Raw genomic sequence first — 21,287 nt, forward strand, 5'->3', positions numbered from 1 at the left:
TGATAAAGCACAGAGAATTATTTTTTACTAATCTGTGAAGTAATTATTCTGTGAGTCTTCAGCACAGGATATACGTGATTGCTTAATACTTTTTGCACAGGATGCGTATAATTATTGGACTGAGAGCCAACATATGAATGAACAGCTTCTCAGTCCCCTGGTTTTTGGTCCATTTCTGTAAGCCTACATAGAAAGGAAGGCATTTATTTGAAACTCTGCATTACAGCAAGCAATAGTGCATGAACAACTAATTAGGAATAAATCTATTAAAGGATGGACAACTAATTGCTGGGCAGCAATTCATGGAACAGGGGAATTCATAATTCCATGAAACGCTTTCTGCAACTGATTTTATTGTATAATATATCATCATGAGAAAATAATGTATTATAGCTATTCAAAGTAAAGAAAATATATTCACAGAAACCACAGCTTCAGCTAGAGTAATTCCTAAGCTCTTCTATATAGCAACCACCCAGAAACTCTATTACCTGGGTGAAGAAAGAAAGCAGGTTTTCAGGGCAAAGGGATGGCATGGCATGGCAAGGGTAACCTCTATTAAAGTGGCATAGTTTGTCATATCTGACAACCCACTGAAGAAAGTTATCAGTAGTTAAGGGCCTGACCCTGCATTCCTTAAGTAGAGAAAAATCCCTTTGAAGTCAATGAAGCATCCTGCTCAGATAACTGTATCAGGATTTGGCAATTAATGAAAACTTTTAATTTCCTAAGTGATTATAAAAGGTTTTCCCCGAAAAACAACTATTACATGTTACTCACAGCAACTCTTTGGCAGTGTGGGTTTGTTTCCAGCAGCTCTTGCAGCACAGTAACTGTTTCTCACTAATGAGGAATTACCAAAAGTCAGAACCACATTGTTTTCTATTTGCATTGATCTGCGTTAAGTGTTCTTCTCTAGCTGATGTCTAGTTGAAGGTTTTGACAGCTTTGCCTTCAAAAGGTCAGTAAGCAGTCCTCAGGGCAATTTGATTTAAACCTTTAGCATTTTGCATACTCCCAAGCAGCAATGCGTAGTAGGACATGTATGTTCACAGCCTCTGAAAGGTCATACTTCCCAGCCCTCAAACAAAACCCAGGTCGGAAATATTTCAGCTTGTAGAAAATATCAGAAAAGCTATCAGACAATTATGAAAACATTTTCCATTAAATTAAACTCAAAAGGGCTTAAGAGAAACAAATTGTGATGTATGTTTTTAGACTGTGGTGTATTTCAACAGAAAGTTTTACATTCTGTCACATTTAGGAAGGCTGCCTTATCTGTCTTTCCTCAAGAGGCATGCTCACTTACTTAAATGTCTGTTCAGGTTTTCCAAGCCACTTTGCCTCTCTCCTCCCTGAAATCCCAAGCCTCTCTCTGGGATGAAAACCTGAAACCTACAATGCAGAATTTGTTTGAAGTCTCATTAAGCAAGAAACCTTAAATTAAGGACAGCTCAGCAAAACAAAACATTTTTCTTCAGAGTCACGTGGATGTAAACCAAGCATTACATGGAAGTTCTCCCTCATTATCCCCTTTGCGAGCTGTTTGTATTCTGATTAGCATGCTAATGATATATGTTCCACATAGAAAAAACAATTAAGTCTCCACTTCAAAGAAAAATGATTTAGTACAAGAGTACCAAAGCTTGTGCTTGCATCCTCTACTGATTTTGTGGTGCCACAGAGCAATATGGCAGCTGTTAAGTGCTTAATTCTCATTTATAACAATGGAAGATGGTAGGTGTTGGTTGCCTTTTAAACATATAGACGTTTCAATAAGGTCCTTCTATGGCACCAGAGGTATGTATTCTTGGTAGTGGTGGTCCAACTGCAGATAAATAAGTGAGCTCCTTTCAGTTCACATCGTAAGAACTGCACATTGATTCCTTTAAAGAAGTCATTCATTAAAAAGCAGAGATATTAAAATAAACTGCCCTAAAAAAGCAGAATCTCATACAAAGAAAATAATTTTATAAGACCGTATGTGAAGAACCCAAGCACCATGACAAACTAATTAATGAAAAACAGAAAGGAAGACACAAGTAAACAGGCAGCATGAAGAACGACAGGCACAAGAGCCTGGTCTCCTAACGACTGACATTCTTTTTGACCACACAAGAAATAACTAAAATGAAAACAGTATTTAAAACTACATATATTGAGTTTTAATTACTTCATATGCATGTTATCATCATAATTCTGTAATTCCCACTCTAGGGAATGGGTAAAAGTATCATGTATTTGCTAAGTAACATTGAAGTCGCACTGAAAAAAGTACGCAAGAAAAAAAGGAAAACTGTGCTGATCCAGGACATGTTTCACATTGATGGCATGCCAGAGGCATCTGTGGATTTCAAAGAGACACACACAGGTTTTTGTAAAGACACCGTCAACTAGTGAAATAGCACCGAACTGTGCTATGGATTTACAGAACAAATCAAACGCCAAGGCACTAGGTAGTTTGCAAAGTAAGTTTAGTATGAAACAATGAGGTTAGAGAGGGAAAAATAGGATAGAGAAGGAAAATGAGTAGCCTACGCTCATATATTTTGCCTGGGTTTGATGCATAAGTACCCAACCCTGTCTCTAGTAAAAAATAATTTGTTTAATAGGCTACAGATGTAACCTACTAATAGTAATTAAAAATAATTTCAGTCACACGTCCTTCGAGCAGCATAAGTGAAGCCTCAGTGGTACTTAAAAGAAATTATTGTTTTACCTTCCTACTAACCCATAGCTATGCCTCATGATGCAACAAGAATGCTGAAAAATCGCCTGTACCACCTTGAGAAGTCAAAGATCTGATACAAATAACACCCAGCCTAAAAATCTGTCAGTTGAGAGAAAGGAATTTTGAAGAAAAAAACCCAGCCCCCACTACCCCAAACCTCAAAGTTACTGTTGAATGCTTCGTGTTCATACCTACAGTGTCATTTCTGTAACACCAGACTGCAAAGCATTTCCACATACATGATAACCTTTGGAGTAAATGAGAAATTTTAGAGAAAGACAATTTCAGACCAAAACTCTTTAAGTCAATACAAATCAAATTATTGACCTCGATTGAAAATCTAAGCAAACCTCACCCACAGCAGTCTAAGTAGACCTTTGAAGTATAAACAGTTTATACTGCAAGCCTTCGCTGAGGTTGATCTATATACTTTACCTTTTTTAGGGTAAATAAATTCACTTCTTTGACAGCATCGTATTTATTTATTCGGAAACAGAGACACCGTTCGCTATACAATGGCACTAACTAATACACAAATAAACGCCACCACCGTCCTCATTAAACACGAAACAGAAACGGCTTAACTTCGCCAGCAAAGTTAAGCCCCTGAAAGTTTTCCAAGAGGTTTTACGCTGCCCTTGGGTGATCAGACCCCAACCTTCTAAGAAGCTTGCTGTGTAAATGGCATCCCGCTGCTTCCCGCCCCGCTCCAGGTAACGGTAAGCACCGGCTCCCGTCACGCTGCTGAGGCAAGGGGGGGCGGGGGCTCGGAACCAGGACGATTTTTGGTCGGTGGGCCGACAGCCGTTAACCGCCCCCCGAGAGCGCCCGCGCGCCCGCGCCCCCCCCGCCCCCGCGGCAGCCGTCGGCGCGGCGGCGCCCCCTGGCGGCCTTCCCCGGCGCCACCGCTGCAAGGCGGCCTCCAGGAGCTGAGGCGGCGGCCGGGAAGGCACCGAGGGCGGGCCGCGGAATCATGCTAAAAAAAAATAAATGAAAAAATGTATTAAACACGGGACAGACTCTCAGTTCTATTTCTCAGGTTCCAAAAAAGCCGGCTGGAATCAGTATTTACCTGCAGAAGCCAAAATGAATGGCAGGGAACAGGTTTGCTTACAGCTCTCAGGCTTGGAGCAACCCAGAAAAACCACTACCAGACACCCGTGAATTTTCAGTGCAGTGTTTTTAAAGATGAGAAAAGTGGAACTGTTCCTGTTGCAGCCATCTTCTCCCTCCTATTATAGTCCAGTCCCTGCTCCAGAATTAGCATCTTGCTCAAGTCTCCCCTTAAAAGATAGTTTCCTCACAGATCTATGCTTTTTAACCAGATCTGCACAAAATCTCTTACCAATGTCAACCCTCCATACTCCATTTTTCAGCAGACTGGTATATTTAGCTCTTACCTACCTGGGAAATCTTCCTGCCTTACCCCTCATCTGGCACTGCTGGGTGTTAAGAGAAATTACAGTGTAACAGAGATGGTTGTTAACACACGTGGAAGCAGCTGTTAAAATCTTATCTGTAATGCCATAGTAAGATGTCTGCAGCTGGCACACAGAGACATACTAGGAACAGTGTTTCTGTTGAAAAAAATAGGTAAGTGTTCATAGTAGCAACTTTGGAGTTGCCCCCCCAAAATCTAAGTGTATGTGTTTCAGGGAATACGGAGGTGTGATGTACAGAAAATAGAAGTACATTGGCACATGCAGCGGATCCAGGAGAACATCTCCCTGGTTGGCCAAGCTAGCACCCTTGCTTACCTGTTTGTGACCCCCTCCAGAAGCCTCCCAGATTGCACCCTCTCACATTGCTCTTCCCGCAGATGTCAGGGAATTTAGCCTCCTGTAAGAGCCAGGGTTTGCAAATCTGGAATTCCTTGAGATGCTTCAAAGACCACTCTGCCCACTTCCTCACGACAAACAGGCAGCCTGTGGCAAGTCCTCACCAGGATGTTTCCCATACTGGTGTCTCCTGACCAGTGGTGTCTCCTCTGACCCAGACCTACAAAGCTCTGTACCAGCCTGTCACCCCTTCCACAGATCTCCCCGCATCTGAGCGGCTCCAGCCATACCAGCCGTGTCTCTTGCTCCTCCTCGACTTCCCCTGGCTGCCTGTGAGTGTGTTCAGGCACATGAGGTGGGCCCCCTTCAACCTGTGGCATCCTCCACAAGGGCTGCCTCACTCCCATCACCCTGCTCCAGTACTTAGCACCACTGACCTCTCTTCTCTTACTTAACCACAAGCTGTTACCACCATTCCTCAACAAACCTAGTTTAAAGCCCACAGAAGGGACTCTGCACTCTTAACACCCACCACTTCTTGGCGTGAATGTTTGGTTCAGGCCCATCTGGCTCTGAATGCTTCCCTTAATGGAACTTGTTCCTTTCTTCATCTATTACAGCACCATAGCAATTTTGTAAATTCATATCCAAGGGTGGAGAAGTAGCCCTTCTTCTGATGCCAGACGTCACAAGCTTCCAGCTTCACCCATCTTGGGAATCTCCATCCACCACCCGCCCATGTAGTCTCCAGCTGCCCCTTCTTACTCCCACTGCGTGGTTTGGCCTTTTGTCTGTACAAGGTCTCTGCGAAGACCCTGATGACCTCTTGCTGTTCATCCTCCCCAATGTTACAAGTCTGCTCACTTCTCCTGTAGCTCTTTCATGGGGTGACTCAGTGCCTTGCCCACAGCAAAGCTCCTGCGGGCAAGGCCAGCCCTGCCCCGGCTCTAGGAAGAGGCGCCAGGTACTCCCTGTGGCCCAAGACCTGGCAGCAGCATCCTTCTCCAGGAGCTTCCACCCACACACCAGGGCTGCTTCCTCCAGATGGCACCAGGGACCAAGCCCTGCGGTGCATCCCCATCACTGCTGGGCAGTCCATGCTGCCTGGGGCAGAGCTTCAGGGCCCCTTTCGCACCCCTGCCGCACTCACCACTAAAGTCTGTTGGCTGTGCGCCTGCCGACCATCTGAGAAGGGTGTTCTACAGTAGGAGAGAGGAGCCTGACCCTCCCTCAGCAGCAGTCAGCTGGCATTCCTGTGGGGCCTCCACCTTTGCCTGTCTGCTGTGTGGGCTTCCTAGACTGGCCATACAAAAACGGGTCACAGCAACCTACAGCTTTTATAAAAACATGGTATTAATTTTTCAAAGACTGCACGTCTTGGGAGCAGAACACTAGGAAACAGCGCTGCCGTATCTCAACACCTACACAAAAGTAGTGGAACTGCTGTCCCGGTCTACCTAGGAGTACTAAAATTACTGAATTCTTGCTATTTCAAGACTACCAATTCGCACTTCAAAGAACTGAGTCACAACTTACTAGAATAAACTTTTATTTACTGCTCTTAGGATCCTTATTTTATGCTTTATGCAACAAAACCTGCTACATTCAAATCTGTACAGATTTACTGATATATCATTCATGTTTTACAAAACTGCATATAGATTTGGGAAAATTGTATAAGTTACCTTTATTTACATGTAATATTCTCAGCCCTAACAACCTAGACAAAGAATAAAACAAAGTGGGATTTTAAATATCCCTTAAGACCCATTACATTTGTTACGTAATTTACATATCTTTATAGAGAGTTGTGCTACACTTCCTTCTTGCATATTTATAAAGACTGTGACTAAACAGAAATTTGCTGGCCAAAGCTAGGTACTGTCATTTCCTCAGATCATATTGGTAATAAAATGTTAAAATTAGAGCAAGTCAGGTATATAAACCAATTTTTATTTTTAGAACCAACTTTGCTAATCCTTTTAACCAGCACTTGCTCAAAAAAAAGTTTTAACATTAATACAAAAAATATCCACATTTACAAAAGAATTCAAACTAATATTTATATGACAAATTGATCTACAATAAATTGCACATTGTTGGTTATGACTTTGGTTATACTGTATTAACAAATTTGGTTTCTAGACTAACAGTGGAGAAAAAAAAATATAAAAATGCAGCTATAGAAACTAGCATAACCTGTAAACATATTACAGAACCAAATTCTGCACCTGGTTACATGTGCATAACCTCCACACAGTTCAGAGAAGTCTGCACATATCAGACTGCTGAATTTGGCTCAGAAAACCCTGTAAACATGTTCTTTATTGTTACGTAGTGCAATACTGCAAGAATGGATAATAAAGGCCTCTAACTACCAGTAACTAATACTGAGTGATATCCATACAAATTTCACTTTCAGATTAATTTGTTGCAAAAGGCTGAATTGAAAATATTATCCATCATTGAACTACAAATTTATCAAGAAAAAGTGATGAAAACTCAATAAACCAACGACAGTATACAAATTCAGACAAAAAATTGATATAATTCCTCATTACAATTCAGAATTATGCTGCTTGTCTGTTTTATATAAAAATCCTGGTTTTGTTACACTGTTTTAACAAAAGCAAGTTAGAAAAAGAAATCTAACAAATAAAATGTGTCAGCAAGTCAATGTTCTGCAAACTGATGGCTCATAATGCAAATACTTTCCAATGCTTCACCTAATATGCTGAATTATAAGGTGCTTTGGGCAGATCTGTAGCAAACAGCCCGAAGCAGCACAGATTATGATATTGCATTACATGAAGTTTGTTGGTTTTGTTTTTGTTTGGTTTGTTGTTGTTTGGTTTTTTTAAAAACAGTTTAACAATTTCAGTTGTTCCTCTTAAAGCAGCAATTCAAATTTACACCCCTGCAAAGATTTCTTCACAGTTTTACTTCAGTAGTTTACTGCAGGACAGTCTGACAAATACTGTAGAAGAGGCAACCGCTTAAAAACATTTTAGTTTTTTTACTTACTTGGCACTGGCCCATCCAATGTGTATATTGTAGTTATTAGCAAAGTACACAAAACTGTGAAAATGGCAAAATACATTTTCAAAAGTTAGTGAATTTTTAATATTTACTTATATTACAAGTGATACTATCAATAACCATGTGACTAAATACAATGGTAGTCCCTGGAAAATTCAAATTTGTTTGTAAACCCTTAAAATGAAATTGCAGCACTGGACTGATACAATTCATGTCTGTCTTAATCAACCCCATCAAAACCCTGAGTATTTTCAATCGCTAGAAGAAGTTTATCCCATAAATCTTCAAATGAGTCATATGGAGGCAAATCCAAGCGATTAAAGCTGAAAAACAGATGAAAACTCTTAAGTATTTTATCACTCTTACTAAAGGTCATAATTTACCTAAATTAAATACTCACCAGGTATGAGCTCTTGGCAGTTTTTCAGGGGAACCCCATTGTTCAACTGTAAACAACTGTGGTCCATTTGAACCTGCAGAAAAGAATACATCAATTTTCACCCCATTATGAGATTTTTGTAATTAGAAATTCAAATTATGAAATATTTTGGAGTTTTGTAATCCAATTCTGACATTAGTAGGAGCTATCTATATGAAGCAAATACAGTCTACACTCAGTAATGGTCAATAATCCCAACTCACTTGTATTTTTAATTATTTCTTGCTATATCTTAATTTCAAGAGACTTTCACACCTTAAGCTCAGAAGTCTAAGACCCAAATGCCTATGTAAAGTAGTTGGCATGGAAAATTTTGTGCAGATGATAGTTTTATAATGTATAAGTTTTGCATGTAAAAATTTAGACATGTTTATCACAATGTGCCAAGTTATATAACCTGGCAGAAAGTATTCAGTGTCCACCTTTACCTATGCAACAACAAAGTAGAGTAACTGAGAACTTTTTGAAACACGGTGGCCATATGTGTACTCCAGGGATGTACACAGGCACCCAAGAGAAGTTTTTTGGCTAGCAAGTCCAGCTCCAGATATGCCTGTGCCTTCAGCAACTCTCTTACAGCATGTTTCTGAAAGTTTCTTGGACCTCTCAACTCTCACCAAGAGGATGCAAAGGGCATTTTGTAACCATTTCCTTCAGCTGTTGAAAGCATTTGTGTATGCCTGGAGAAGACTGTGTAATTAAAAAAAAAAACAAAACCAAAAACCAAACCACTATCTTCTCAGAGAACAGCAGATGATCTCTGACAGTGGGTGTCCTCTGACTAGTCTACAAGATGACCATCAATACAGTTAGAGAATTGTATTGCAAGGCAGACAGCTACCCAAGTATGAGTAGCCTTCTGCTTCTGAAATGGAAGATGTGAAACATGTTTCAGATTAAAAATGAGCAGCAGTAATGAGAACAGGTTGATCCAAGAATACAGCTGAGGTATAAGTGCTGTGGAGTACCTTTAGACATATGAAATTAATTTGGTTTTATAATGCAGGCAGACACCTTCCCTTTTTTTCATGACTCCTCCAAAATGTTGGTGGTTTTTTTGACTATGCAAGTTATAACTGACAATTCAAAAATATTTCATTTGTGGTTTTAGAGAGCCATGAAAAAAGAAATGTATACATATTCATAATAAAATGAAATTATATTATAACAACATGTAATAATGCACATTGCAGAAGTGGATTTGGAAGATGTTAGCCAACTTATATAAGAGGCGGTGGGGGGGAACAACCAAACCAACAAAAACCCCAAGACAATTAATCCCAAACATGAAAATAAAACAAGGGCGAAAAAAACCTTTCACAACTACTAACATACACGAAAAGGCAGGAAACACCAATCAATATACAGAAACTATACTTCAGACAGGTCTAGTGAATGAACTAGACAGATGAGGGCAAACACTGAGCACTTCATCCTAAAATATTATCAGTGAGACAGGTATGTCAGTAGTTGCGGGAACACTTTCAGCTCCTCTTCTTTACTTTCTTCTTTGGGATTACATGTTTCTTCAATGCAGAAGGCTGGTTAGAAAAAGTAACTAGTAAGAACGTCTGGAATAAGGATGAGGCAGAGAAGCGGTTCTATGACTGATGGTAAGAAAAAACTCCCTTTTAATAGCTAGGTAAGAATAAGTTTGCATTTTAGCTATCCAACTAATTAACTAGAGGTTGACAAAGCAGGGTGGGGGGAAGACAAGAAATAGAAGAAAGCCACATCTCTTCAGTGTCCTAGTTCTCAAACTTGGGTGGATTTGCTCCCAGACACCAAGTACTCCCTTTTTATGAGCAGAAATTCCTCTCTGGGCCACAAGAGGGAGATCTCCCGCTAGAAAGCCAGCTCTAGGACCGCAGCCCGAAGGTGGTAAGAACCACAGGGGCAACCCGGCAGCAGCAAAAAGCCACATACCAACACAAAGCACTGAAGAACCACCTACAGTTCTCCAAATACAAGCAGGTGCTGGAAATGTGATTGTGTGCATTACTGGGGTTTAGTAAGGATGGCATGCTGGGCACAGTAAAGCAGAAATAACTAAGAGAAAGAAACAAAGCACTGTGCAAGACAACTGTAATTGGATTTTTCATTAATGAGTAAACAGAACTACAGCAACTGAGACTTGACCAGAAGACTGCCCAAGGATATCCTAATCCCTGGGAAGAAGGGAGCCAAGAGCTTCAACAGTTTCTTTCCCTATATCATTCCTTAGTTCTATCTCTGGTAGTGTTTTTAGACAAATAAAAAGCCAGAGGCAGCAGAATTCCAATTGGGTTCCAATGGGATGAGCACGTGCTGTAACTCCAACAGTACCAAGGTTCAGGTGCAACAGCACACACATGGCTCAAGTCTGCTGAGGGCACTGTCCCTCCCATTGGAACTCACAACTCATTTGCTGATGGAACAGAAAAAATAAACTGAGTACTTACAATGAAAATTAAGAGATGGAGAGAGGGGGACACGTGGTGGGTGGTTTTTGTTCACAATTCTAGTGTTTTATAAACAAATTTCTGTCTTGTTTACAAAGAAGGAAATGTTTATTCAAATATGCAAGTCAGGCTATTCACTCATTTGCATAGGATCTCAAGCACTTTTAGCCTTAATAAAGTAGTCTGGCAGAAAACATAATAGCTGATAGCAGCTGAAAACAGACTTCCCATAAGCAAAATACCCCCACGCTTTGTGGGCTGTTCTATCTGCTTGCCCATGGTTTTTCCACAGTGGGTTTTCTGGCTTTGGTGTTGAAGTCTGCTCCCCAGTGCCATCTGCTTGTTTCAGTCTCTGCATTGTAGGTTCACTACTTTTCTTTTGGTGTTATGTTTAACTGGTGTCATTTCAGTGGTCCTCTTCAGAGTATATCCTTACAAACAATTGTATCTGTACAACTGTGGCTTGTGAGCAGATAAATGCAATTGGGGAACTTAGGAGAGTGTGAATAACTGCTGATGCCAGCATGTCTTTGCAATCAGATTTCGGATAAACTGAGAATTTTCTTCAAGCTCAATCAAGTGTAAACAGGGATTTTTGCAGCTCTTTAGAATTTTAAAAATCCACATTCATTTGAGGAACTCCTATACTTCTAAAAACTTCCAAAACCAGAATTAATATGAAGCATTTACAGAACATAGGAAACATGATCTAAGTGACTCTTCTCTAGCTTTGCTTCTTATAACTGCCAGTGTATACTCATTTTTAAAGCAAAATTTGAAAAATAATGTGCTTATGTTTGAAGTCAAATATCACAATGCCATCATGTTCTGTTACTTGTGAGCATAGTCATAAGTACTCACCATACAGCTCAGCAAACCCATTCATAGGTACACGGGATGTGCCGGTAACAAATTGAAGTAATCTTATTCTCTTTTCAGAGTCCATCATTAAGACTGCCTATGTAAGATAATGATTACAATTAAAGATTTGGTTTTAAATTAAGGTTTTAAGCTAGCAGATTTATGCAACATAGTTTCTATCTCTAAATCATTATCCTTTATATATATGCAGGTTTTTTTAGTGACACACATAGTCTACTTCTCTGCTATTGCTAAAAGCTATGAAGTCAACAATTTTTTAATGGCACTGTAACGAGAGTACGGTTACTGGCTTAGCAGGCTGTTAAAATACTTCCCTTGAAGATTTGGCCCCTACTTTCTTTGAACGTTCCTGATGTTATGAACTAGCAGCCAAATTCCTGTAATTTATTAAACAGAAAAGTTTAACACCTCTTTAATGGAACCATGCCAGAAAAAACTACACAGAAATATTTTTAACCCCAGTCAGACATGGATTTTTTTGAAAAAGCAAGTATCAGTACCGTATTTACATTCTTACCATGCATCTCATCTTTAGTTTTCTTACTATCTTTCTCAGGAATTTTAATGGTCAAATATTTACCTACCTATTCATGAATCACAGGATAAACTAGCATAGCTGAAAGGCAGCAGCTTTTGAACAGGTTTTAAGTAAAAAAATATTAGAAATTCATTATATACCTTCCAGAACCACTGTATTACTTGATGGTTTATGTTGTAGCCATTTTTGTATTTTGTATGTAGTTTCCAATCAGCCACATCCACATCTCCCAGTCCACACATTAATAACTACACAGATAAAAAAAACAAAAAACAAAAAACAACACCACCAAAGTTTAAGTCAATAACATAAAGTTTCAACATAATTTGTTTTCTTTTCCATTATACACTTACCTCTAGCTCATTTTCATCAAAAATTTTAATCAGATCCTGTGGTATTAGTTCAAAAAAGCCCTGAAAAGGAGGGAAGTTTTTAAAAATCAAGTCAACATTATTTAAGCATTTTTGTTCACTGAGAATGGTATTTAGATGCTTTAGTAAACAGAGCCAAAGCAATACATCAAATACAGATGTTTGGACACCAGCAGTCCCCAGTTTGGTTATAGTACTTTTAATTCTGACTTATCTCACATCTTTATTGTGCAACAGTGAATGGTGAATTTCTAAGTCTGAATATCGTATATGTAATATAATTTATACAAATGAGGATAAACCAGCTAGTTTAATTCTACTAGTTTGATTTAATTTTCATTTCTGCAGAGTTCATTAAATAGCTTGCACTAAAGCTAAAGCTGTCAGCCAGGATTGAGAAATAAGCAAATTTTTCAATATGAATTAAACACCGCAGTAAAAACATACCAAAAATATTTTTATGTCTGAAATAATTCAACGCTGACACTACAAACAGTATCACTGCCTTTTTTATACCTGTAACAACATTATCTGTGGGTCTTCAGGATTTCCAAAAAAGCTCATCTTAAGATTAGATGCAACAAATTCTTAAAATTTCTTTTGTAATTAAAACTATACCTCTTTAAAGGCTGCCATTTGTTTCTGCACTCTGCTCACAAATCTCCACTGAATTACGAGACTGTAAAAAAACAAAACAAAACATTTAAAATAAAAGCAATTCATATACAAAGCAACAAATTCCTTTTGTTAATACAACTAACACACAGCCTCTATTACTAGAGGGGAAATCCAGTGAGATACATTGCACATAATGACCACTACTTACTGAATGTAGTCTCTCTTGTTCTTGTTGGTGACAACTATTTCTGATCCACCACTTTTCAGTTCATGTTGATGGGTCTAAATGCAGTACATAGAATAGGTCTTAAATGAGATAAGTATGTAATAGAATTCATATGCTAATATTAGGTAATATAGTTAACTTTTGAAGACTGCAGAATTTGAAAACTATGAGAAATAGAACCAGTTTCACAGGTCACCTGGATAAAGAGAATTTGGTTGATTGATTTAAAACAAGTATTATTCAGGCATGCCAGACTGCAATGGGGCAACCTCAATTTTTTTCTGACCTGCTACAACAGATTACATAAGTTCACACACAAGTTCTCAGTAATGTGGTCTTTACTAACCACATATTCAGTGACCCAGCCTTTTTTCCAGATCTCAAGGAAAAACACTTACAGAACAATTTCAGCAATGGTCCCAATAAATAAGTGAAACAATATGCATATCTGTTACATAATGATTTATACTACTAGAACCTCAGTAGACAAATATCTGATTTTCAGTTCATTACAGATGTACATTTTCATGCTCCTACTTAGGATCACTTTAGTTACACAAGACCACAAAGGCTATTATCCTACTTAGATCTAGTTGGCACCCCTAATTTGGAATTTTTATTCAAGACCTGTGGTATTTCTACATGACTTATCTTGGATAGCTTTCTACACAGCAATGAACTTGTTTATTCCATAGTTGTCTAGTACATGTTAGAGAAAAACCTCTATTATTATCTCCCAGTGAAATCTATGATTCCTACCACTTCCAAAAGAGCTCATCCTTTCCAGCCAATCACATAAAACCAGCCTCTACTCCAGATTAAGTAATGGGACTATGGATATCTTAGTCGCAGTTGCATTCACAGCAACAGCTACATTTCAATACAAGTATTATTTAAGAAAAAAGCACGTCCTATTTTTTAAAGCTCTGCTTATTTCCAAGTCCTTTATCACATCACAGCCAGGCTAACAGAGCACTGCATGAGCATGTGCCAGCTAAAAGAAGCAGCTGAGTGAACAAACCAACATGACTGTGAATGAAGGGTTTTGCTTAATACCACAGAGATAAAAATCAGCTAATTTCACAGGTCAAATGTTTTCTTTCATGTTTTGTCTATTCTACTTTACATAAACATACTAACCTGACCAAAAAGTTCTTCATCAACTATAAATCTGAGGTCCAGTTCTGTTGGATCATTTTCAAGAATCCACCTCAGAGAATTGTAATATTCACTATCCTAAGAGAAAGAATTGCAAAATAGTAAATATAAAATAGAGTAGGCACCTTTTAAGCTACAAGAGGCTCCATTACAGCCCAGTGAATGCTGCTACCTAGGATAATCCTGTATTGGATACACAGACTCTGCAATTATACAAAGCTACAAAGACATTTAAAGATGTTTGAAACCTGAAGACTCGGCAATCTCAGGACTAAAAATCTCTCACGCAGCAAACTGGTGATAAGATGCCACAGCATTATCTGAACTAACGTATTTTGGACTCTTCTCTGCCTCTCGTCCTGTATTTATCTTCTCTGTATTGTTAGGCATTACTACAAAGAGCCTTAGAAAATGAAAATTAAGATAAAGCCAATCACATCCTGGGCTGCACCAAAAGAAGCATGACCAGCAGGTCAAGGGAGATGATTCTCCCCCCTACTCCGCTCTCAGGAGACCCCACCTGGAGTACTGTGTTCAGGTCTGGGGTCCCCAACACAAGAAGGACATGGACCTGCTCCAGCAGGTCCAGAGGAGGGCCATGAAGATGATCAGGGGGCTGGAGCACCTCTCCTATGAGGACAGGCTAAGAGAGTTGGGGTTGGTCAGCCTGGAGAAGAGAAGACTCCAGGGAGACCTTGTACAGGCCTTCCAGTACTTAAAGGGGGCCTACAGGAAAGATGGGGAGGGACTCTTTAACTGGGAGTGTAGTGATAGGACAAGGGGTAACGGTTTTACATTGGAAAAGGGTAGATTTAGATTAGATATTAGGAAGAAATTCTTTACTGTGAGGGCAGTGAGACACTGGGACAGGTTGCCCAGAGAAGTTGTGGATGCCCCATCCCTGGAAGCGTTCAAGGCCAGGTTGGATGGGGCTTTGAGCAATCTGGTCTGGTGCAAGGTGTCCCTGCCTGTGGCAATGGGGGTTGGAACTAGATGATCTTTAAGGTCCCTTCCAACCCAAACCATTCTATGATTCTACAGTACTGAGAAAAAAAAAAAAAATCAGGACAATATCTATAAATCTATTACTCAGAAACAGATAGGAACCATATTCTGTATTCTTATAGGACAGCAAAACCAGTATTAGATTAAAGAGACTGAATAAAAATCACTCTGCCCAGGACTACTCTAGATAAGAATCATTATCAGGGGAACAAACAAACAAGAAAATTGTAAGGACCATGTTTTCCTCTAAAAATGTTACATAGTATCACTCAAATATTTTCAGTCTCTGGAAGTATAAGAATACCTTTCTTTTTAATAATCAAAAGACACAAACTAATTTAAAAAACAGGTTGAGAGCACGATCCCAAAGATGTTTATTTTTAATTTTAAGAACACTAGTGTCTAAAAATATTTTAAGAAAACATCACAGAAAGTTTAGAGTTAAGTTTTCAATACAGCTTAACTGACTTAAACCAGAGGCTAGGTCTCTCTGATTTTCACTGGAAGTTTTAATTCCTACACAAGTTACAGACTGTGCTGATTTTGGCAGGGCATTCATTTTCTTCATAGTAGCTAGTGTGGGGATATGTTTTGGATTTGTGCTGAAAACAGTGCTAATAATGCTGATATGCTTTCCTTACTGCTCAGCAGGGCTTACACAGAGTCAAGGCCTTTTCTGCTTCTCTCGCCACCCCACCAACGAGTAGGCTGGGGGTGCACAAGAAGTTGGGAGGAGACACCGCCAGGACAGCTGACCCCAACTGACCAAAGGGGTATTCCAGACCATACGACGTCATGCTCAGCATATAAAGCTGGGGGAAGAAGAAGAAAGGGAGGAGGTTCGGAGTGATGGCGTTCATCTTCCCAAGTAACCGTCGGGCATGATGGAGCCCTGCTTTCCTGGAGATGGCTGAACACCTGCCTGCTGATGGGAAGTGGTGAATTAATTCCTTGCTTTGCTTTGCTTGCGTGGGCGGCTTTTACTTTACCTATTAAACTGTCTTTATCTCAACCCATGAGTTTTCTCACTTTTACCCTTCTGATTCTCTCCCCCATCCCACCAGGGCAGGGTGGTGAGCAAGGAGCTGTGTGATGCTTAGTTGCTGGCTAGGGTTAAACCATGATACAGGCTTATAAAAGACATAGCATAAAATTTCTTTGAATCATGCAGTTTCAAACCTTCACAATGTAATTAAAGATATATAAAAAAGTTACTATGAACATGAAATCCTAACATACACGATAAAGCAAATTACATACCACAGACTCCATATCATGAAGCGTTATTGGTTTCTGGAGCATCATCTTGTAAAAAGGACGAATAAAAAAGGCTTTAAAGAATAAGAAATAAATTTAACAGTATGTAACTTACAATTCAAAATATGCACAGTATTAATCTAAATATCGTATTACATAAAATAAATACTAACCATCCAAAAGTTTGCCATGGTAAACAGCCATTCCAGCTACACGACCTATAAACTTGAAATAAGAGAGATGATCTTCATTGCAAAGTCCAGAGTTTGGATTGATCTGCAGAGTATAGTTATCTCTGAAGTTGAGGGAGGGAGCAGGGAAGAGAAAGAAAAACAAAATATTGTACTATTGGAACAGTCTCACATTTGAAGATCTGAAAAACATCCCTGGTTAAATTAGGTATTACTTTTCATCAGGTTGAAAGAATAATCATAATTGGATTTATAAATCACTAATCTAATATTAAAGAATACTCAATAGAAGATTCTATTAGCACAGTAGAAATAAAAGTTTTGAAACACCATTAACTAACTACCTTTGTAAGTTAGAGATATACCAAAGAGAAGGGATTAACTCCTATTAAAGTAGTCAGAGTAACATTCTCTGTATTATTTGTTAAATACTGCCTTTTCTGTAAGTAATAGATGGTTGCAAGCATATGCTTGTCTATGCAAAGACAACATGGCTTATGTTAGACTGCTGAAAAAAACAAACCAAACAAAACCAAACCAAAACCGGGTACTGTCTCCACATTATTCTTCTGTCAAACAAAGAACTAGGTGCAGAATACTACAGTTATTAACAACCCTTCTATACAGTTTAGGAGGTGAAAAAAAAGTAATTCCATTCTTAAAGTATGTATAAGAAATACAATTGATCTGCTTTCCCTAACTAGTCTGCATGTCTTCTAGACCTGTATTACTTACGTAGCTGAATATTCGAACAATCCATAATAAGGATTAAACATTTCTTTAGAGAGAAGGAAGAACCATTCCCTGGCCACTCCTCCATAGTCTAAACCTTTTTCACCATCAAATTCAATCCAAAGTCTTGCTTTAAGGAAATCTGCTCTCTTTACAGCTATAATTCTTCTATAAGAATCTTCAAGGATTGTTGAGCGATGAATTTTCATTTCAAATCTATTTGGAATATCACTCTAAAAAAAAAAAAAAAAAAAAAAATTAAAATATAGAATAATAGAACAAAACCCAGCACCTTTTAGTCTTGCAAAGTATGCAAATTCTGTAAACAAAGAATGGCACACAAATCCTTTTCTTAAATAATTTGGAAACATAACACAATATTATTGACAAGAGGCTCTATTTACATACAATTCAACTAGCATGGAGAGTTCAAAGTTCTATTTCACACCAAGAAAACAGGGTTAAAATAAATTCTTACTGGTAACAGCATATGCTCAGTTGTTCTGCATGCAGCAAGGCATGGAATCTTTTTTAACACTAAAAATTCATCACATTATAGGCTTGATAAAAAAAAAAGCTCAGAGTTTATGAATAAAATTATTTTAGAACAATTTTACCTGACTTATTTCACCTTCTAGTTCAATATTCTAACTATAAGGCTAGGTGTCCCTTTCTCTTACTTAAGACATAGATGACAAACAAGTATTCCTACAATATTCAAATAAATATCAGTCCACTTAAAATTTGAAGTCACAGGAACAAATCACAAGATTTATATTTACTATCATACAGGAAAATATTTAAAAAATATCCAAGGAGCTCATATTTGCTGCTGAGCTTTCAGAGTAAGCTCCTAATAAACCAGGAATAAAACTTCGCTGAATCATTAAATCACTATATGAGAACAGAGTATTTTCTTGATTTCACTTGTTTTCAGCCAGTTTATTTCAGCAATTACTTCAGGTAAAATGGAGAAATTCAGTGAAAGTGGGAATAGGAAATTTCAAGTCATGTTGCTCTATAACTAGATTAGGATGACGCAGTGAAACTCAATATATTTCAAATTCCAAAGAACTAGTCACAGTCTCAGTAGAAATAATGAATTTTTGAATGCAGAAATATTTAATAAATCACTCTGAACAGCACGTGTTCAGATGTGCTTCCTTTTTATTTTCTTCTACTCCTTAAATAATCTATCCTAAATTAAAAAAAAAACAAAACCGGAATGCCGCGTTTAAATGTAATGCCTACTTATATTCAACAACAGCTTGAGCCAAACTACAAACAAAAAATAATTACTTGGGGTGGGGGAGCATATAATTTGTCATTTTCCAAGTTGCAAAATACTGTGCAATATTATATCTCTAATTTACAGGATGGCTGAAATATGTAGGTCTTTTTCATCATTTCAGAAAGCAGCAAACATTCCTAAACTAAAATAAATAAATAAATCCTGGTTTTAGTTGCAAATGAAATTTTCAGAAAAAAGTTCAAGCAATAATAAAATAAATTACTAAAACCAAACTTAGCTGATTAAAATAGTATTCAATAATTAAATCTCAGTAAAAAATCAATCTGTTCCCCTAATTGTCATTTTGGTATTTGTGAATGCTTAAAATGCAATAGTAATGTATGCTTTAAAATCTACTTGTGTATTTAATTCCTGAATTACTACAATTATATTGTGTGGCTGAGCTGTCTATCACTTCTCAGATTAGGATAATGACATTTGAGTGAATGCCAAGCTTATTTGACTAGGAACACAAAAAAATGAGGTGCACATATAGTTGTGTACAATGCTCAAAATGCATTAGTGTACAGCTCAAAATGCATAGGTTTCAGAAAGGGTAGAGACAGACTTGGTACATAAAAGGTGAAGTATAGGTCAAAGGCTATTATTATATATATAAAATATCTCCCAAGGACACCAAGTTTGATTGCAGTTGTGCAAGACTCATTGTTATCTGGATATCCAGATGCTATTTACAGTCTTTTATGCTTTGTGTTATAAATATATCTGGCACTGCCACTTCAAAGTAGAACTTGCAAATGAGATGCATAAACTTAAGATTTTAAGGCTATAACAATTTATTAGTCATCTAGCCTGACCAAGATGACAGTACAGATTTCTATCTGAACAGTCTAAAATCTAGTTTGAGAACTTCTATTTCCATATTCTGAGTTCCAAAAACTATTATGTGCTAGATCAGTAATTTCCAAACTTTTCTGTTGCGAGCCTACTTCCAGGTTCACAATTTTTTTAACCTTTTAGAACTTCTTCTCTTTCAATCAGATTGCTTGCAGTCTCATCACTGCATAAAGTCACAAACCCTACTGTTAGGTTAAATGCTAACTGTTACCAAGTCGCTGCTTCACATATGTATTCGTGATCAGACAGTAAATCTACCTTCCCTAAGCAGGTTACAAAGTTCAATTTCCTTTCACTGTAACCCAAGCTTTCCTTTGTTTAGGGGCATAAGTTTCTTAACCTTCTGTTGGATTACTACTGACTACTAACCTGTTTCTTCAATTTCTTTCTGAAGAACTCATACTTCCGCTTATAGTCCCTGGAGTAAGGCACAGCCTTTGGAAAAAAAAAAAAGGGGGGGGGGGGGAGAGAAAAAGTGCTTGAGATACTCTAACAATTAATGTAATATAAACTAGTCTATATTTGTGAAACATAGACCATACATTTAAGTTCTCAGAAAACAGGAATACATGTTTTACTAAGTATCAGGGGAGACTTTCAATTTATAAATACATGGAGAGTTCAAAACATCTGGAATGAAAAGTACTTCTTTGTTCAGATCATTTGTTCTGATCAGTTCATAGAATTTATCCAGTGCTTTACTATTAGCTGATGTGACTGACTAAGATCACTGACTGGCCCAGATCAAAGTGACCAAAATGCCTTTGGTGACTTACATAACGCATAGTCTTTCCTTGCTATGACAGACCTGGCTACAAACACCTCTATTTTCCATGGACAGAGAAGGTTGTTTACATATGTGGGCTATTAATAAACACAGATATCAGCTGAACACTAAAACCCATCTATAATTATAATGTGCACCGTCTTTGCAATTAGTACGGGTAATTTTGCACTTCGGATTAAGTATCAAGGCTAGATAATTATTTTTCAGTTGGAAGTTTATTCCATCCCTTTTAAAGCCATTTTCTTTTTTTTTCTTGGGTGTTTTGTTTTTTTGTGTTTTTTTTGGTTTTTTGGTTTTTTTTAAGTTTACTTCATGAATTGAGCTAGTATTATTTTGGACACTGTGGATAAAAAAAAAAAGTTTCTTACCCACTTCAAATCCCACCCCCAGCCTATAAGGAAACTTTCTTATGACTCTGCAAACCAATTCTTCTTTCTGGCATTTAAAGACCATTTCCACAGAAAGCTTTCTAAACAGTCTTTAAAAAGAAATAAAAATGCCTTGTTCAAACACCCTGGAAGTTTCATCTTCTAGAGTGAGTACCTGATAAATGACAAGAGTTTGTTTGGATTCTATTAACAATATCCTTGAAAAATATGTAAAGCTACATAAGGAAAGCTTACTGGTCCAGTTATTGCCACATTTTGCAATCGAGGATCCTCCCATTGTGTTTTCTTTGTATCTGCAAGACATTTCTTAGTTAGTTCCGTTAATTTAGGTAATGTTCAGAAACAAAAATGATGAGTTGGGGAAGAATACTACATTGTACATACTGTGGTTTATGAAGAATATTCTTCCATCTGTGTGAGTTCTCTCTTCCCACCCTGGCTGTAAGAAGGAGACACTTTTATTATAAATTTCTGACCGTATAGTTTGCATAGAATTCAACATGATCTGCAGCTGGAGGCATTCCCCCCCCCCCCCCATATACTCTCAGCACTGGAA

The 21,287-nt window shown here is 38.0% G+C and overlaps 1 protein-coding gene across 5 annotated transcripts in view; it reads right to left on the reverse strand.

Annotated features, from left to right (window-relative positions):
- Nucleotides 1-6,041: 6,041 nt before the first annotated feature.
- The window catches only part of NEDD4 (NEDD4 E3 ubiquitin protein ligase), a 63,773-nt gene continuing 48,527 nt past the window's right edge, over nt 6,042-21,287 (reverse strand). For all 5 annotated transcript variants that reach the window (XM_075045338.1, XM_075045337.1, XM_075045335.1 and 2 more), the window contains 14 exons: nt 21,116-21,170; nt 20,966-21,024; nt 19,925-19,990; nt 17,410-17,639; nt 16,657-16,778; nt 16,487-16,557; nt 14,204-14,299; nt 13,046-13,119; nt 12,838-12,898; nt 12,202-12,261; nt 11,989-12,096; nt 11,290-11,386; nt 7,949-8,021; nt 6,042-7,871 (listed from right to left, as the gene is read on the reverse strand). In XM_075045338.1, the coding sequence (XP_074901439.1) occupies nt 7,769-7,871; nt 7,949-8,021; nt 11,290-11,386; nt 11,989-12,096; nt 12,202-12,261; nt 12,838-12,898; nt 13,046-13,119; nt 14,204-14,299; nt 16,487-16,557; nt 16,657-16,778; nt 17,410-17,639; nt 19,925-19,990; nt 20,966-21,024; nt 21,116-21,170 (1,275 nt within the window). In that variant the 3' untranslated portion in view covers nt 6,042-7,768. The remainder of the gene's footprint in view (nt 7,872-7,948; nt 8,022-11,289; nt 11,387-11,988; nt 12,097-12,201; nt 12,262-12,837; nt 12,899-13,045; nt 13,120-14,203; nt 14,300-16,486; nt 16,558-16,656; nt 16,779-17,409; nt 17,640-19,924; nt 19,991-20,965; nt 21,025-21,115; nt 21,171-21,287) is intronic.

Source organism: Buteo buteo, chromosome 13 (assembly GCF_964188355.1).
Source record: "Buteo buteo chromosome 13, bButBut1.hap1.1, whole genome shotgun sequence".
Classification (NCBI taxonomy): domain Eukaryota; kingdom Metazoa; phylum Chordata; class Aves; order Accipitriformes; family Accipitridae; genus Buteo; species Buteo buteo.